The sequence below is a fragment of the Halyomorpha halys genome, unplaced genomic scaffold (assembly GCF_000696795.3).
Source record: "Halyomorpha halys isolate HHAL.00 unplaced genomic scaffold, Hhal_1.1 Scaffold759.1, whole genome shotgun sequence".
NCBI lineage: Eukaryota > Metazoa > Arthropoda > Insecta > Hemiptera > Pentatomidae > Halyomorpha > Halyomorpha halys.
In genome coordinates, this window is record NW_027110136.1 from 924331 (window position 1) to 941415 (window position 17085).

The 17085-nt window shown below is 30.1% G+C and overlaps 1 protein-coding gene across 1 annotated transcript in view; it reads left to right on the top strand.

Annotated features, from left to right (window-relative positions):
- The window catches only part of LOC106685932 (cubilin), a gene marked incomplete at its 3' end in the record, with an annotated part of 54767 nt that extends 37970 nt beyond the window's left edge, over window positions 1-16797 (top strand). Inside the window, 13 exon segments of the mRNA XM_014428944.2 lie at window positions 1698-1828; window positions 3198-3393; window positions 5056-5216; window positions 6188-6369; window positions 7103-7259; window positions 8022-8206; window positions 10028-10202; window positions 11125-11309; window positions 13268-13445; window positions 13548-13732; window positions 14060-14215; window positions 15950-16070; window positions 16537-16797. Coding sequence (XP_014284430.1) covers window positions 1698-1828; window positions 3198-3393; window positions 5056-5216; window positions 6188-6369; window positions 7103-7259; window positions 8022-8206; window positions 10028-10202; window positions 11125-11309; window positions 13268-13445; window positions 13548-13732; window positions 14060-14215; window positions 15950-16070; window positions 16537-16797 — 2273 coding nt within the window.
- Window positions 16798-17085: the final 288 nt, after the last annotated feature.

The following is a 17085-nucleotide window of genomic DNA, read 5'->3' on the forward strand; positions in this document are numbered from 1 at the left end:
ATAGAGCAAAATCGACCGAATTTGAGTTTCAACTGGAATCATTTTAACTAGACAGTTGGATGGTGACTGCATTAAATTAATCCTCCTTAGCCTCCTATTCATAAAGTATAAACATTTGTCATTACATAGATAAAAGTTGTATTGAACGGAATTAATTAGCAAACACTCTAGAATCAAAATAAACAACGAACAAACGAAAAACGACAGGACTTTTTGAATGCCCTGGTATTTCTGTAGTATTCACTGTCCAACAGCCCAAAATTTGTTTGAACAGAGCCTTTTTCATCATTATCCACCACCTTCTATGAGTTGATATGTTAAATATTATTTTTTCTAAAGTCTTTGGCTTTCCAATGGTTCCTAATATGCCTACAATACTATTTCTATTTCCAGAAATATGTTTTCAGTGTGTATAAAATATTTGTCTTCTTTTCTCCTCAAGTTAATTATTAAAACTTTTCATATTTTATATTTATCCTTTTTCATCACAAATAAACATGTGAGATGGTTAATTATTTCAAACAAACAAAGTTAAAGATACTTTAAAGGAAGCCATTATAAAAATTTGGCATTTAACCCCTGTCAAACTATTAAAATGAGGATAAAACAGCTGATGTTTAATACTAATTGTTTATTGATATATAGAATTTAATTGAAATATGTTGGGCCATTTTAGAGAAAATGTGAAAAATCAATTGGGGCCGCCTGTAGCTCAGTGGTTAAGACACAGTCTTACCAATTTGTTGATGTATATTGGCGGTGCCGATTCGAATCCGGGCTATATCATTTACTTTTTATATTGAGTGGTAGTCCCACAAAATGAAAAACTTTAGCCCCCAACCATGGTTAGGCAGTATAGGACTCCAATGGGATCTTGGCCGGAAAAAAAAAAAATCAATTGTGTAAAGGGGCACTTTCTAATCTTTGAATTTTATCGAAAAAGTTGCTGTAACAACCAAAGCATACATCCTCGTTAATTATATAATTTCAGTTTAGTATGACTTCCTCGGATCTCTGTTGGTCGTAATAAAGTATGTATAAATATGAAATGTGAAGGTATTTGACCATTTACTAAAGGAGAAAATAACTTTTGACTATTGTTATAACAACCATGAAAATACAAAACACATAGTAATAGCAGGTTTTTACTTAACATTTAAGTTAAAATAATGTATGAGAAAATATTACCATCATAAACAATAAAGAAGTTGCCATTTTGAAACAAGCAAGAATCAAATTCAACTGAAAGTAGGATGTTAACATAAGTTGTTTGATACACTTATCATGCCAGATTTTTTTTATTGTAATTAATCTTGGCTAATTCTTAATTAGATGATTGTCACAGCTATTGTACATTAATCACTTGTACATCAACACTTTTCTTTCATGAGCATTATAATATTAAAGAGAAAACATATTGAAGGCATTTCATTGTTTGGTACATCTTTTTGTGAAAAATATTAATTTTTTACTTTTATATTTATATTAAATGTATTCCCTGTTAAATGGTTTTCTTTAAAAATTTCCATTTCTAAATTAAATGGAACAATTGTCAAATAATAATTTTTTTTTAATTGAGAACTTTGAAAATGTGGATAATTTTATGAATAATATATGAGTTAAAGTGATTGTATTATGAAAGTGTAAATACTTTTTATCATTGTATATATATATTAATATTAATATTTCTGTTGTAGATATTGTGGAAATAGTTTACCACCTGCGATGACCTCATCTTCAAATTTAATGAGTATTGTATTACATACGGACACGACTGTCTCAGCACCAGGATTCAGTGCTTCCTATTTAGCTGTCGATTCTAGAGAAAGTTAGTCATCAATGTATTATAATAGTATTAATGAATGGGCTTGGTTGGACCCTTGAGGTGTTACTTAAGCCCAAAACCAAAATAACTTTGAATTCTTAATCACAGTTTTATTAAATATTGATACTTTAATAAGTATTAAGGTAAAATCTGTAACTTTTTGTTTTGGATTCAAGTAACTCCCTTACATGATACTAAATTTTTACCGATAATGATGATGTTGAGTGAGTTCTTTCCTATAAAGATGGAATTTCATTCTATCACCAACATACTGAGAAGAAACTATGAGAATTCATTAACTCAGAAAAAAAAAAAATTGTAGAATCTGTCTATCAAATAAAATCATTAGTATCGGACTGCTCTTCTATTACAATCATAGTGTAAATTTAATTCAATTTTTTTAAAAGTAATTCAATTGAGTGACTTCGATTTACTTGATAATCATGGTTTACTTGATAATGAATAATTAAATAAATTATTTGATTTTGCAATGAATTTATGTTTACTTGAATTTAATCCCCATATGCAGTAAGGATACTTTCAGATCTGGTGCAGACTGCAGCAAACATTCTGGTGGGCTGTTGTAAGAATAATGGTTTGATCATCAGCTCACTTGAGTTGGTTTTTGTGTCTTTACTAGAAAGAGAAAGGTGACAATTAGATCACCATACTGAATGAAATCCAGATAAACCAAGTTAAAGAGGTGAAACACCTAGGGGTTATTCTGGACCACAAGTTACGATGGCACAAGTATGTGCAATAGAAAGCTAGGAAAGCCCTCAAATGCCGGCCTTACAAGACAACATCTTTGTTCAATTTTATAAGCTATATATTATATGTCTTTTATAAGCTATATCTTTAATGTTTTCGAGAATTTCATTTCTCAATATATACCCAAACAAAATAAAAAGCCATGAACATTCCTCTGCATCACAATTAGAATAAATAAAACATGTTTTTGTTGCAAAATGAAAAAAAAACTTATGTTAATTTAGGTATATAATCAACAAAAAAAAATTGATTCCTCATTGCATATGTGGTTTCAGTTGGGATGTACAGTTTTGAACTGTTTACTCTACATATAAATTAATTTTTTGGGAAGGGGTAATTATTACTTTAAAAATTAGGACAATAGTTTTGTGGTTTTGATTTATTTATGAGAATAATTCAGGTGTTTATGGTCACTGAAATTTTTCATGAGGCTGATTTCATAGATTTTTGATAGAATTTTTTCTTTATTTTTTTTAATACAATAATGTTGATATTAAGTTATAGTAAGTGACTACTCTTTGAAGGTAAACTATTGTAATTAACAAACATTGTGATGATTACAAAAATATTGTAATGATATCAAACTTATTTCTGTTTTCAGTGTGTGGTGGAAACTTCCTAACAGTAGAGGGAGAAATCCATAGTCCTAACTATCCTAACTTATATCGAAATAAGTTGGATTGCCGTTGGACTATTACAGTTCCTAATGGTCAGCAAATAGAACTTATCTCTGAAGCATTCCAATTGGAACCAAGTAGTTTGTCTGGAAAGTGTGGTACTGATTATCTTGAAATAAGGTATGGTCATTCAACAGTTTTCTAAAAACATTAATAATTTTATGTATATATAATACTATTAGTTTCTGCACATCAGTTCTTAATTCGGGTTCTTAATTAGCGAGACTAGATTATTTGCTCTGTTTTGAGAACAAATAAAAAAACATTTTCTTCTTTTTAACTAACATCCTATTATTTCAGACATGTCCCCTTATCTGGGACCCATATTAAAAGAAAAGACAAGGTATTTGTTTAATTTTTGCCCTTATGCCTTTACTTGTTGTTATTACAAAGCTCTTTAATTCAGATTCTTCACCTGGCATAAAAAGCTGAAGTGGTTTGACCATGTTTTCAAATAGAGGTGAGAAATAACAACAAAAAAACTCAGAGGAGGAGGTGAAATGCCTCAGACTTCCTTACCAAGACTATATTATAAAATTGAGAATTGTGATTTTTTTTTTTTTTAATAAGAGTGATTCTTCCAAGGTTATATTGAATGAAAAAACATGTTTAACAGGGATATGAGGATTATATTTGATGTAATTTATCAAATATTGATTTTTATCTCAGAGCGATGAGGTTACTAAGCAATAACGACACAGGCTTGTGAAAATTTCCTATTAACTAAATTAGGCCGCCATCTTGACTATCAAAAGATATTTCATTTTGAATCCTATATCTTCTGAATGATAAAAATAGATAAGCTTGCTGTTTGATTAAACAGTTCTAATTAAAAATATTGAGAATCAAAAAAATATTTGTGGCATAACTTAACTATTAAAAAAGGGGATATTACAATAAATAATTGATAAAAAGGAAGTGAGGCAAAACTCTCCAAGAAATGAGGTGATTTAATATGGATTAAGATGCATGACTACATTGGATTGGGACTGGCCATTCATAGTTCAGGTGGTTGAGGCGCAGATCATAGCAACCTGGAAATTGTGGCAGTGCCGGTTCAAATCTGGCCTGAGGGGTTGACCCCCTACCGTGTTTGGAATAGGTTGGTTACCTCTATATAACCATTTTAGATGAGATAAGAACAGAGCCTTGGGTGGGCCTCATATGAACATATTATTAAATCTTATCTGTGAGGTGTTTTCGAATTTTGCTATGAGGGTCTTCTCACTGTTTCCCTCATCCAGATTGAGCCAATGTGTCAGTAGGCGAAATGGTGGAGACCATGAATTCCACCTGGTGTCCATAAAAGGGTCTCTCTCAATCAGTTGCTAGTTAGCTAGTCTCTTTAAATATGTCGTGATGATAAAGACAATTAAATACTAGCTTGCATACTTAGTAAACATTCCCATGCAGCTGTATAGTCGCCGTGTCTTCAGGTTCTTCCAGTGTATGCGGCTAATGGGTCACCAAAAAATAGGACCCCTGACACCGACTTAATATAAGACCAAATAAGTAACCGAAAATAATCAGATTATGCAAATCTGACTGTGATGCAGAACTCCTCGTGAATCTTGGATAATGAAAATTATCCAGGTAATTATTTGATGAAAGATTTAAAAACCCTATGAAGTCGTTAATGATTATTAGAATATAACAGGCATCAGGTGTTCAAACTGATAAATAACAAAAATGTAAACCAACTATTATTTATAGTTTTAGTTAGTTCACTATACCTTTTGGGGTATATTATCCAATTATAACTATTCAATATTTCTGTTTCAGAAATGGTGGCTATGAGAATTCACCTTTAATTAACCGCTATTGTGGTTCCAAGGTTGAGAAGAATATTATATCTTTGTCTAATCAATTGTTTTTGAGATTCGTGAGTGATGCTAGTGTTTCTGCTGAAGGCTTCAAATTTACTTGGAATGGTGCTATCATGGGTAATGCTTCCTTGATTGGTCATTATACTAATTAATTTTTATAGAAAAATCTATACGAAATAAAACCTGACATAAAAAATCAGGTGGTATGTAAAGTCTCCTAATCATCAATTGCTATTTAATTACTTAAATGGTTGCAATTGTATTTTTAGTATCTTTAGTTGTCCACACATATATTTGTTAAATCTTGTCCAAATATGTCACCATTTCATCACATTAGAAGCTGTATAACTTATCTCAAATTTGTTAAAAATTGAGATACCTCATTGTTTTTTATTCAAAATTTTCTACAAGATTGCCCTGATAGTTTCATCGTAACTAAATTCTGTTTGAAGCTAACTAATAAAAATTGAAATTATGAATATCATTCTGATATGGACTGAAATTAAAAGATAATTAAATTTAAGTTGAATGGAATTTGGTTCGGGTGCGGTAAAAAAAAAAAAAACTCAAATAGTATAATTATACTATTTTATTGAGCCAACATTTTGCCCCACGTTGCAGGGCTTTGTCAGGGCTGTTTTGACGGCAGTGAAAAAACAGTTTTTGTTTGTGTACAAAAAAGTGTACTAATCTTGCTTGGAATCCAAAAAGTCATCCTAGTTTCTATGAAAGCAAGCTTCAAATGCTAAAGCCATTTTTGCTTTTATTAGTTGTATGGAAGAAATCAGTATTTGATGTCTAGATCACAAGCACAAAATTTTTGTTGATGGTGTAATTTATTAGTATTTATAAAAAAAAGAATCAATATTTTACTGTTAATAAAGACCTTAAAAAGTGAAGTCTAGTCACAACAATGATGAAAGTAAAGCTTATGTTTCTTAAGGAAAACCTAGAGAACCATTCTTAGTATTATCATTGCTTTAAGAAGAGGAGGTAGCCAATTAATCATTCTTAAAATATTAATACATTATATATAATATTAAAAATTGACAAAGACACTTTTTTTTTAATTTTTGAACTTTGTTTAGGTTGTGGTGGTGTATTAACATCACCAGCTGGTTCTATAATTTCACCTAACTATCCTCAACCGTATGGCAGAAATGGGGAATGCACTTATAAAATAGCAGTATCCCAAGGATCAGTAATACAGCTCTTTATTGTGGATCTTGATCTAGAGGAACATGGTACCTGCGCTCTTGATTTCGTTGAGGTAATGTATATGATTTTTTTTTTTAATTTTACATCGTCAACCATCTTAGGAGAAGTGTAGCAATTAGAAAATAAAATTCCAAAATTTTGTTGACATGTTGACTCTGGAGGACTCCTAGTTGAAGTAATCTTTAAAAAAATTTCCTGTTTATTTTTTCTGTATTACTCTTCTAAACATTTGAGCATTTCCAGTAAGACTTTAGAAATATATTTTGGTCAGTTATAAAACATACTAACTTGGTTACATATACAATTCATATATTTTCCTCGAACTCATATAATAATGCCTTCATTAAAATTGGCATGAATGGGAGTTAGCTGAATGATACCAACTTTTCTTCGCTGTATCTTTATGATGAGGTCAATCGTTTTTATACCAATGTGCAATAAAATATGTTTACTATTACTATTATTGAATATTATGGTTATTTTGTTGGTGCGAATTCGGTTTTAATTAGGTATATTTAATTTGTATACACTTCTTTTGTACACATTTCTCAGGATTGTATTCAGCTAAACTGAAAACCTCTTTAAATTGATTAATTTTAATTATCTCATAACTTCTTTCTATGAATTTCAGCTTAATTTGTTTAAGAAAAAAATGCACAAAATAGGAGTTCAAATGATGCAAAATGATTCTGATATTTTTTTTTATACATTTATTTAAAACGTTTGTTCATAATTAACTTAAATTAACCTATCCTTATATTAATAACTTAAGTTCTTCTTTTCAGATTTATGATGGTGTTAATAAACGGGCACCCAAATTAGCCAAAATTTGTTCTCAAAGTCATCCTCCATCTTTGACCTCAAATGGAAACTTTATGTTTATTTATTTTAGATCTGATACTAGTAGACAAGGAAGAGGATTCCATTTGAAATATACAACAAGTATGTTTGGTTTTTTTTAATTTACCTTTATAACTGCAACAACATTTTTTTTCAAGCAACATTCTATAATTTCATTGGATAATTTGAGCCATCAAACTTGGAAATCATTCAAGCCTTTTGCTCAAAGTATCGTTAGATACTAAAAAATGAGCAGGTTATGATAAATTCCTAACTATAATACTCCCCTTTTGTTTCTGTCCTAAGCACATAATTACACTTCAAACTCTGAGAAAAATAGAGCAATTTTGATTATTAGTTAATGAAATTGCAACACCTCATGACATTAATTTCTCCTTAATAGAAAGTGGATTATAGACGTTGAATTGATTTTAAACTGTTGAGGTAAATGCAATAGATTTGATGTTAGATGGTGGATTAATGGTTATGTGATGTCATATTCTTATGTGGACTCAACTTTGTATGTTACTTACCTTAGCCACTCCTATAAAATTCTTCTTCAGGTTAAATTGGCTGAAATAAGTGACCCACAGTGACACTTATCTCCAGCATTGTAAAGAAGTATCAGATAATGAATTTTGACTTCATTTTTTTCTCTTCACTAATTTAATCAGAATTAATTTTAATTCATAATACTAGTTAATACAGTTTTTTTTTAAAGGCTCACAAAAATAATAATTAGCCCTCAGTGATAAGTATAATGAACTGTCAGATCATTTATCACTAGTTATTTAGTTATTCTCATGAAATGTTCTTTATCTATAGAAAAGAACTGTTATAATTTAGCTTTATTTATATTTTTAGTGTGCAATGTAACAACTAAAGGATTTAGTGGAAGTATTGAATCTCCTGGTTTTCCTGATAGAGATACTTTACCAAGAGATTGTTTCTGGAAGATTAAAGCACCACTCGGTAATAAGATCAATATTTCATTTTCACATTATGAAGTTGGAGGACAGGAGACACCTTGTAACAATGCTTATTTAAAGGTATTTAGAATATGGACTTTGTTTTATATTTTGTAATTTAGTTTAATCAAGATTGGAGGTTGGTTTTTATAAACTTGGTTTTTGTATAGTTCTTTTAATATGGTGTTTAACATCCTTTTGTTCTCCAACTTAGGGCAAAAAAGATGTGTAATCCTACTGTTAGCCAACCGTTTCTAGCCAGAGTGGGTAAGTTAGAATTTAATCTAAGGGTGTTTAGGTGGTCAAATACACTCTTACATATATTTATTATTGACTAACAAAAAAATTCTTTAGGTATACATCTATCTATCTCCTCTGTCATTACATTAGAGCTTCAGGCATTAATAGGAATTAAACTTCATTTAACCAAAGAGAGAGGATATCAAGAACATTTTTAATCTTCTACTATTTAATTTTATTAATTTTTTTTTTTACTCCCTACCTGGTAATTTCTGATATTTAGGAGGTGGGGAGTTATCCTGTAGGTAAAAAACCTATTCTAACTAGAATGGTAGGATTGAGTTTTCTTTCCATGGGTCTGCCACAAAATTAAAGTGTACTTACTCAGGCCGGAATCAGCACGAATGCTGATTTGAGGTTACTTAGGTAACTTCTCTACTCACTCGGCTCCAACAGCCTCTAAGTTTTCTGCTATTGTTGATAATGTTGCACACCCATTCAATACCATAACTGTCACTTAGTTATGAGTATATCTGTTCCTCAGCTTTCCATGAAAATCTATCATGAAGCCTCTAAACGAAATAGCCAGGATGTACTCGAGGAAATGATAGGATTCACCTAAAAGACATCACAATTGGATTATGGAATATTTTTTCTGCTCAATGACTTGTCAGTTGGTGCCCTCTGCAATAAATTAAAATCAGAAAAATATACTTTGCCACAATCCATAAACTAAGAAAAAGTGAAAAGAAAAGAAAAGTCTTTACACACAGACTATCATAATTGCTGTCTGAACCAACGTATATTTGGACTGATTTGATTGTGAAGGAAATAATTAGACAACTGGTCATTGACTTTACCCGAATCAACCACCAATTTTGTGTTCTCAGATTAAATGGAAATCATTATAGCCTCACGTTTGCCAAATAAGGTCTTATTGGGTGAGGAAAAAGATAAATTCTATGATAAGCTTGACAAAACACTTGATGGATGCCCAACAGGGAGGTCTTAATAATCTTTGGGGATTTTAATGGCAAAATTGAAAAAGAGGATATCTTCAAGCCTACCATCAGCAAGCACAGTCTCCATAGTGAGATAAATGAGAATGGAAAAGCATGTTTGTCAACTATTCTGGTTTCAATAATTTAGTAAATGGAAAAGACATTCAGAAATGAATATGAAGATTGCTGGATAATGCTACAATCAAGAAGATCGATCAGGTCCTCATTATCTACCAACAATCATATAGCTATCATAAGCTTGAAAACATATAGAAAAGGTAATATTGACAATGACCTCTAACTTGTATTTATATACAAGGAATGAGAAAGCCAAAATTACTTATTAGCGATATTTGCTTTGGATACTACTAGCAACTTGACAAGATCCTTCGAGGAACCAAAGGCCAATTATCAAAAAAGAGCAGAATGTTGGGATTATTGTGCAAATGCAATTAAGTAAGCTGCTGAAATCACCCTATGATTGGGAAAATATCGGAGATCCTTTGTGAATTATCTTTCTTTTAATTTAAATATAGATTTTGGAAACATATTTTTACCTGATTATTATTTGAAAATAGAATTTGTGACATATTGTGTGATCTTGATTTGAGATCATCAAGTATTTAAAAATAATTAATTTTTTTTTTCTTTTTTAATTCAGGTATATGAAAGCACTTTAAATAGTGAAGAACCTAGTCATTTGATTGGACAATATTGTAATACTAGTGTTACACCTTCTCGTTTAGCAAGTTCCACTGATGTTATTTATATTTATTTTAAATCAACACCAAGGAATAACTATGGAGCCTTATTTAGATTAGAATGGGTTGTTTCTGGTTAGTATAATATGCTTTATATTTTATCATTGTAAACTAATTATTTAAAACTAGTGCTGATTCATAGCTGTTGATTTTTTTTGTGTTTTACTTGTGAATTTTACTTTCTCTACCATGTAAAGAGAGTGTTATAATTGAATCAAATTCATCATCAATCAATGGATCTGTTCATTTTTGAGGCTATTGAGTCCCAAAAACGCATTTTTGGCCATTTTTCTATCAGTGTGTTTATGCTACAATTAGCTTGTGAACAGTTGGACCAATTTTATTTCTTTGTATGATTACTGCCCAAATGTACCTGACCAAGTTCCCTATGCACAATTGCCAATGCGCAGTTGACAAAAAATATGTTTTATTCTAGTTTTAAAGATTTTGATGAAACTTGCTTAAAATCTTTTACTTAAAGCTCTTTAAATTTTCATTTATAACATTGATAAGTAGCCTCTACATATAAGCATTTAAATGACAACTGAATTTTATATTTAAATAAAAAAAAAAGTTAAAATCAGACCAGTTTAAGTGTGCACTAATATGGCTTGTTGAAGTTTTCACTCATATTTTTGAAGTATTTTGCTCAGTTTTTCATGAAAAAACCTGATTTTGAATACCTAGAACATTTCAGATACTCAATGGAAGGATGATTTAATTGTGAAATAATTCATACTAGAAAAACAGATAAAAATAATTCAATAAAATCTCTATCGCACTAACTTAACTAGAGATAAAGCAAGAAATTATTGTATTGGTCTCTGCTGGTATAATAGTAGCTAAGAATGTTGTGTGAGTGGGCAGACCTGATATTTTATATTTATGATATTAATTCTTTATAAAATCTCATTATTTTCATAATAGTATCTATTAATGTAGGAATAGTTTTCATAATTGTCTTTATTGCAATTAGTTTACTAATTTCACATTTCAGGTTGTGGAGGTGTGTTTAAAAGAAATCCTAAAGGTGAATTGTCATCGCCAGGCTACCCTAATGGTTATCCTCATGAAGTTGTATGTGAGTGGTACCTGTCTGTACCACTGGGAAGTAGTATTTCAATTATGGTTGACTTTTTGGATCTTGAAAATACAAACACCTGTGGATTTGATGCTCTAGAAGTAGGTTATTTAATTTATGATAAGATTATTTTAATCATCTGATTAGATTTTTAAAATAGCATGAGTTATTTCTTATTGGAAAAGTAAAACTAGCACACTGTATTATATTTTCAAACTTTGATATTTGACAGGACAGGAGGACAGAGTAATAACGCATACAGTAAAAGAATAATTTATGGTTTAAAGCAACTTGGTATTTTAAGAATCATTTAATAGACCTGATTTTTTTTATTTTCATAGATTTGTTTGTACCCTAATTGAAAATAGTTCATTTCAAAATATTATTATAATACCTCTTCAATGCCTCAATAGCTTATTCAATTATTAGCTAGTAAGATTTAATGAATTAAATTGAATATTGTGTGAGAACAGCATAGGATTGTCAGGGTAGTTATTTTCTTTCTGATTCTGCTGGTCCAGAAGGTCTCGACAATGTGTGTTCAGTTTATATATAGGTAAGGTAATTGACAAGGAAAATGATAAGATAGGATGAGACTAATGGGTGACAGCCGTTATAGCTCAGAGGATGGTAACCTCGCCCTACCGGGTATTATTCCTGTAGGTATGAAAGAGGTATGCAATCCTGGAGGGTAGCTAGCCGCCAGGTCTTATGAAAGGAGAGAAGGAAAGAGGATTGAAGAAGAGAGGACATATCTAGGGTGAGCGTAAAATATAAACAACTTGGAGAACAAGATCGTCTAACAACTGAAACTACCTCAAGTAGAGCGTACGCCACCTGTGCAAGGACTAAGCCTCGGATAGGGGTGTGGATCAATGATCAAGTAGGCCTTCGTTAAGGCCCTTATTTATAGGCCTTGTGCATATGGCTGTGACCGAGAAGCAGTCTTATCTTATCTGCTTGAGTTAGTTTTGTGTGTTATTTTGGTATCATTTATTTGTTATTTTATTGACATTGTTCAGTAGTATATAGATAAATTTATAATACGTACAAATAATAATATGATTTTATAAAAGAAAATAATGTATAAATTTGAGAGCTTCGGTGAGGCTCTGGTGGATTGGAGCTGAACTTTTTGTTCCTCTTATATTCCTCTTATCCTCTTGCTACAGGATAATCAATTTTAGTGGTGGAGACCATCACATCATCACATACAACTTAACCCATTTGATCCCATTGCTCCAAAAATGGGCCGGTGCTTAAATTACCTTTATATCTTATTCTCTTATTGGATCAGCTGCATTAGAAAATCTCAAAATTGATATACTTTTTAAAAAAAAAAAATATGACTAAATAATATTTGATGATTTTTTTTTAGAAGCTTAGAAAGTGAGTTATGTTCATTTCTTGTGAATTTATTGCTTATAATATTGTGAGTAGTTGTGCTTGCTTATTTGATGCAATACAAAAAACCAAGCATTTTAGGATGACTAAGGTTTCACACAAAAATCTATAAAAAATTTAAAATGATAAAATACTTTAGAAGTTCATTATACTTATACCGTTTCACCCACGCAAGATGAGGTATTTATGAAAAGCACAAAAAATACTCAAATATGTAAGCATTTTTTAACCAAGTTATAACCACTTTAATTATATGAAAACAATGATATATCATATTAAATAAGTTTCAGTCGTATTAATTGTGGAAATTTTTGATTTGACATTAAGTTCTTTTTTTTATATCTTATCTGCCTATTAATAAATTTACCCATACCTTTCCAGTCCCACTTCCCCAATTTTGAGGAGAAAGTAATACCTCCACAAGCGGTGATTTTGAGTTGAAATTTTAGAAATATATTATTTTTTGAGTAATAAAGTATTGCCTCGAGTTTCAATTAAAAAAAAAAAGGATCAAATGGGTTAAAAGAAGCTAACTATAAATAGAAATGTTTGTTAATTAGTTATTCTTAACAAGATTTTATTAATAAGATTCTTTTTTAATAATAAAACTGATTAATGCTAAATTGATTATATTTACTTTTATTTATAATTTTAGATCTATGGAGGTAGTGATGATACTGCTCCACAATTAGCAAAACTGTGTAAAAAACTTACTTCAGCTGACAGTACCATTATTTCAGTTTCTGGTAGTAATGCTTTTATTCGTTTTAAATCAGATTCGTCTATCAGAGGCAAAGGTTTTCATGCTTCCTATAATGAAGTCCCAAACACACGTTTGTATATTTTTGTTATTCACTTATGAAGTACTTATGATTTAAAAAATTATTTATTTGTGCAGTTAACAGTAACATGTATACTCTCTTGTATATTTACAGACTGTGGTGGAAAATTTGTTACATATTCTGGGCTTATTCATTCCCACAACTATCCTCAGAATTATGATCCTCATGATGATTGTGTTTATTTAATAAAGGTTGACAACTACCACCGTTTAAACCTTACATTCACAGATTTTGACATAAATGCTATTGATGGAAATTGTTCTAATGCTTATGTTAAGGTAAATTTAACTGTGATAGAGATAGTAAAATTATTAATATTAACATTTACAGATTATCATTAACATATTAGTAAAAATGTTCCACCTCATGAAACCCTAAAATATAAATTTTTATAGCAATAGAAAAATAAAAATTTTAGTTCAAAATTTTTGCCTTTCCTGTTTTTTTCACAAATCACAAACATAGCAATAACTTCAATACAGGCCCACCAATCTAAACAAAACTTGGGGACTTAAGTAGGGTGCTAAGTTAAAGTAGTGTAGTAATGGACTGGACCAGATTTTTATTTATATTTCTTGTTATTTACATTGGATATTTTATTATAGGTATTTGATGGTGATTCAGAAAGCTCCCCATTGTTGAAAAAGCTTTGTGGAAACGAACTACCAACCTCTATTTTCTCAACAATTAATACAATATTCATAAGGCATAAATCAGACGGATTTGCAACTGCAAAAGGATTCTCTGCTGTTTATAATACTGTATGTTACTAATTTGGTTTTAATATAAATTGTTAGATATGTTTAATATACATAGAGCATTTTTAATAACAAGTGTCAGATTTAACTAATTACCATTTTAATGTTACTGTAGGAGATTCTTTTTAGGTCTTAATATTAACTCTTCATTTATAGATTTTAATTTTTCTTGCCAGAAGTGTTTATGTTTATAATTAAATTTTTTAGATTATAGGAAGATATTCCAGGTGGCAGTGAATGTAGATACAAAATAATAAAAAACTATTTATTAGGTAACCTTTTACTATTTTGTACCTTTTTTGACCACCAGAACTATCTTCCTACAATCCATTACATACGGTTAACTATTAATCTTCCAGTAATATTTTTTAGTATGTAGGTTTGATTATTTTTGGGATTTAAATCAAATTTCTTACCTTTTTATACTTTTTCTTTATGTATCAAGTTCTGCCTTTCTTTGTTAGAGGTTGGAGGTTAGTCTGTTTTTTCAAGCCTCCGACCAGGTAACATATAGCTGCACTAGAATTACCCATCTTTTCTTTCTTTATTCTTCCTTTTCTGTAATTATTTCCCATTAATGGAGTATGTGTTTCGATAAATATCAGTTTAAGGTAAGATTTAGTTATCTCATTTCCCTTTCTTCATAAAACTAGCCTAATCCAACGTGCTCATTTAATTTTATAAACCAGTGTTGATTAAAACCCACCTACAAAAATACAGTTCATTCAATCCCTGACAATCATTATCGATTATGTATTCTTTTATAGTTATATTTTGCTATAGAATAGAATAAATAATTTATAAATATTACTTTATAAATTTTAAAGTTATTTTTTCTTTTATAATGTTATTTTATTAGGGTTACTGTGATTAAATTATCATTGTTGCTTAGATTTATGTCATGGTTTTATTTATTTTTATATTAAAAGTTAAATTAGGTTAAAATTGACATAATAAATGCATCTGACTACAAACTTTTAATATTTCACAATTAATAAGTGAATGATAAAATAAAATTGCACATTAATGGTTTAGATTTATTTTAAATTTATTCCAAAAACATCAGTCATTGTCATAATAAACATAATTTCTTATATATGTAAAGTAAGTGGAAGTATTATAAACTTAAAAATTTAGAATTTTAGTTTTTTGACAGAAATACACATTTTGAGGTTCCTTAAGTCAAAATGACCAAGCCTTGTAAATTGGTCTGGTTGAGTGTCTGTGTTTGTGTGTGGTCAACCTAGCTCAAGTGATATGAATCTGAAATTACATATTCCTGAACGGGAAAACCAAGACCACCGTTTATTTGTGTTATGATTTCCTCTGGTGAGATTGTGACGTGTCGTAAATCGACAAACCTACTTGCTATAATTGTCTGTTTAAAAAGTTTGATAAGTAAGGGTACCATGGAGGGTGGGAGTGGAGGGTTTCATGCCGTTTTTCAATTTCAGGCACTTTTTAAATATTGCTCAATTAAACTATCTTAAATTCTCCTCTTCCCGTTTTAAGCTAATATTTCAAAAGTGATATAGGGCCGTCGCTCTCCGGAGGTCTTAGCGGGGTGGATCCGGTGGGGAAGGATTGCCTTTTTTTGTGTTATGATCTCCTCTTGTGAGATTGTGACATGTCGTACATTGACCAACCTACTCACTATAATTATCTCTTTAAAAAGTCAGATAAGTAAGGCTACCATGGAGGGTGTGAGTGGAATAATTATTTACTTTTTGTTTGCAGGTATGTGGTGCCAATATAATTACCAACAGCTCTGGTACATTAATTTTTTCAGAGTACAACACAACTTTGGACTGGTCATATGATTCAGAATGTCAATGGGTAATCAAATCAACTAAATTAAGTAAGTTAATATATTAATTTACAGAAGATTTTTTCCATCTTTGTTTTCGTTATTATTTTCTAAATTTTTTTCAAAAGTTTAATTATCTACTTAATTGCTATCATTTACTCTATCCTATATTTTACTCCCACTGTTATTATTTTTTTTTTTTTTTTAATTTTCACCTAATTGCATCTACCTTAAATTCCTAAATATTGATATTAGATCTTATTTTTACCTAATTTAAGAACATTTTTTAAAAATTTAATAGTTACCATTATTTGTATATTATTTCTATGGAATTAATTTTCAATTATATGAATACCAGGATATTTTAAGTTAAAAATCTAAATCTCAGTTAGTCGAAATTCAGATTGAGCTGAGAACATTAGTGGAGTACTTCTTAAATATTTATTTTATTTTTTTAAGTTTTAAGTTTAGCTGCTGTCTCCATGATATTCATGAAAATATTTTTTCTTTATTTCAGATTCGAAGATTACTGTGCAGTTTGTCTTAATAGAAATACCCTCTTCATTTCCATTGGAAGGTAGTACCAACACATCTCAAATAAATCCAGGTGTAAATATCTTTGCTGGTGATGGTATCGATGCACCATTTTATGGTCATTACTCGGAATCTCGCATTCCTCCAGCATTTACTGTACCGTCCTCAGCTATCACAGTTGTTTATAAAGCTACTGACTCAATCCAAGGCCGCTTCACAATGGATTATTCTGTTGAAGATACTAGTAATATTTTAAATATTATTTTCTTAACTAAGCTACTATGAAAAAATAATATCATTTTTTCATGATACAAATATTATCATAACAATGATCATTATTATAAGAGTTATCATATCAACAATACAATAGTTTAGTAAGGCGTACCAAATAGGGATGGGATATCGATATCGATAATATCGGAATATCGATATTTGGTCTCCGATATCCGATATTTTGATATCGATATTAAGGAACCGATAATATCGGAATATCGATATTGTCTCCCGATAATATCGGAATATCGGTTTCTAA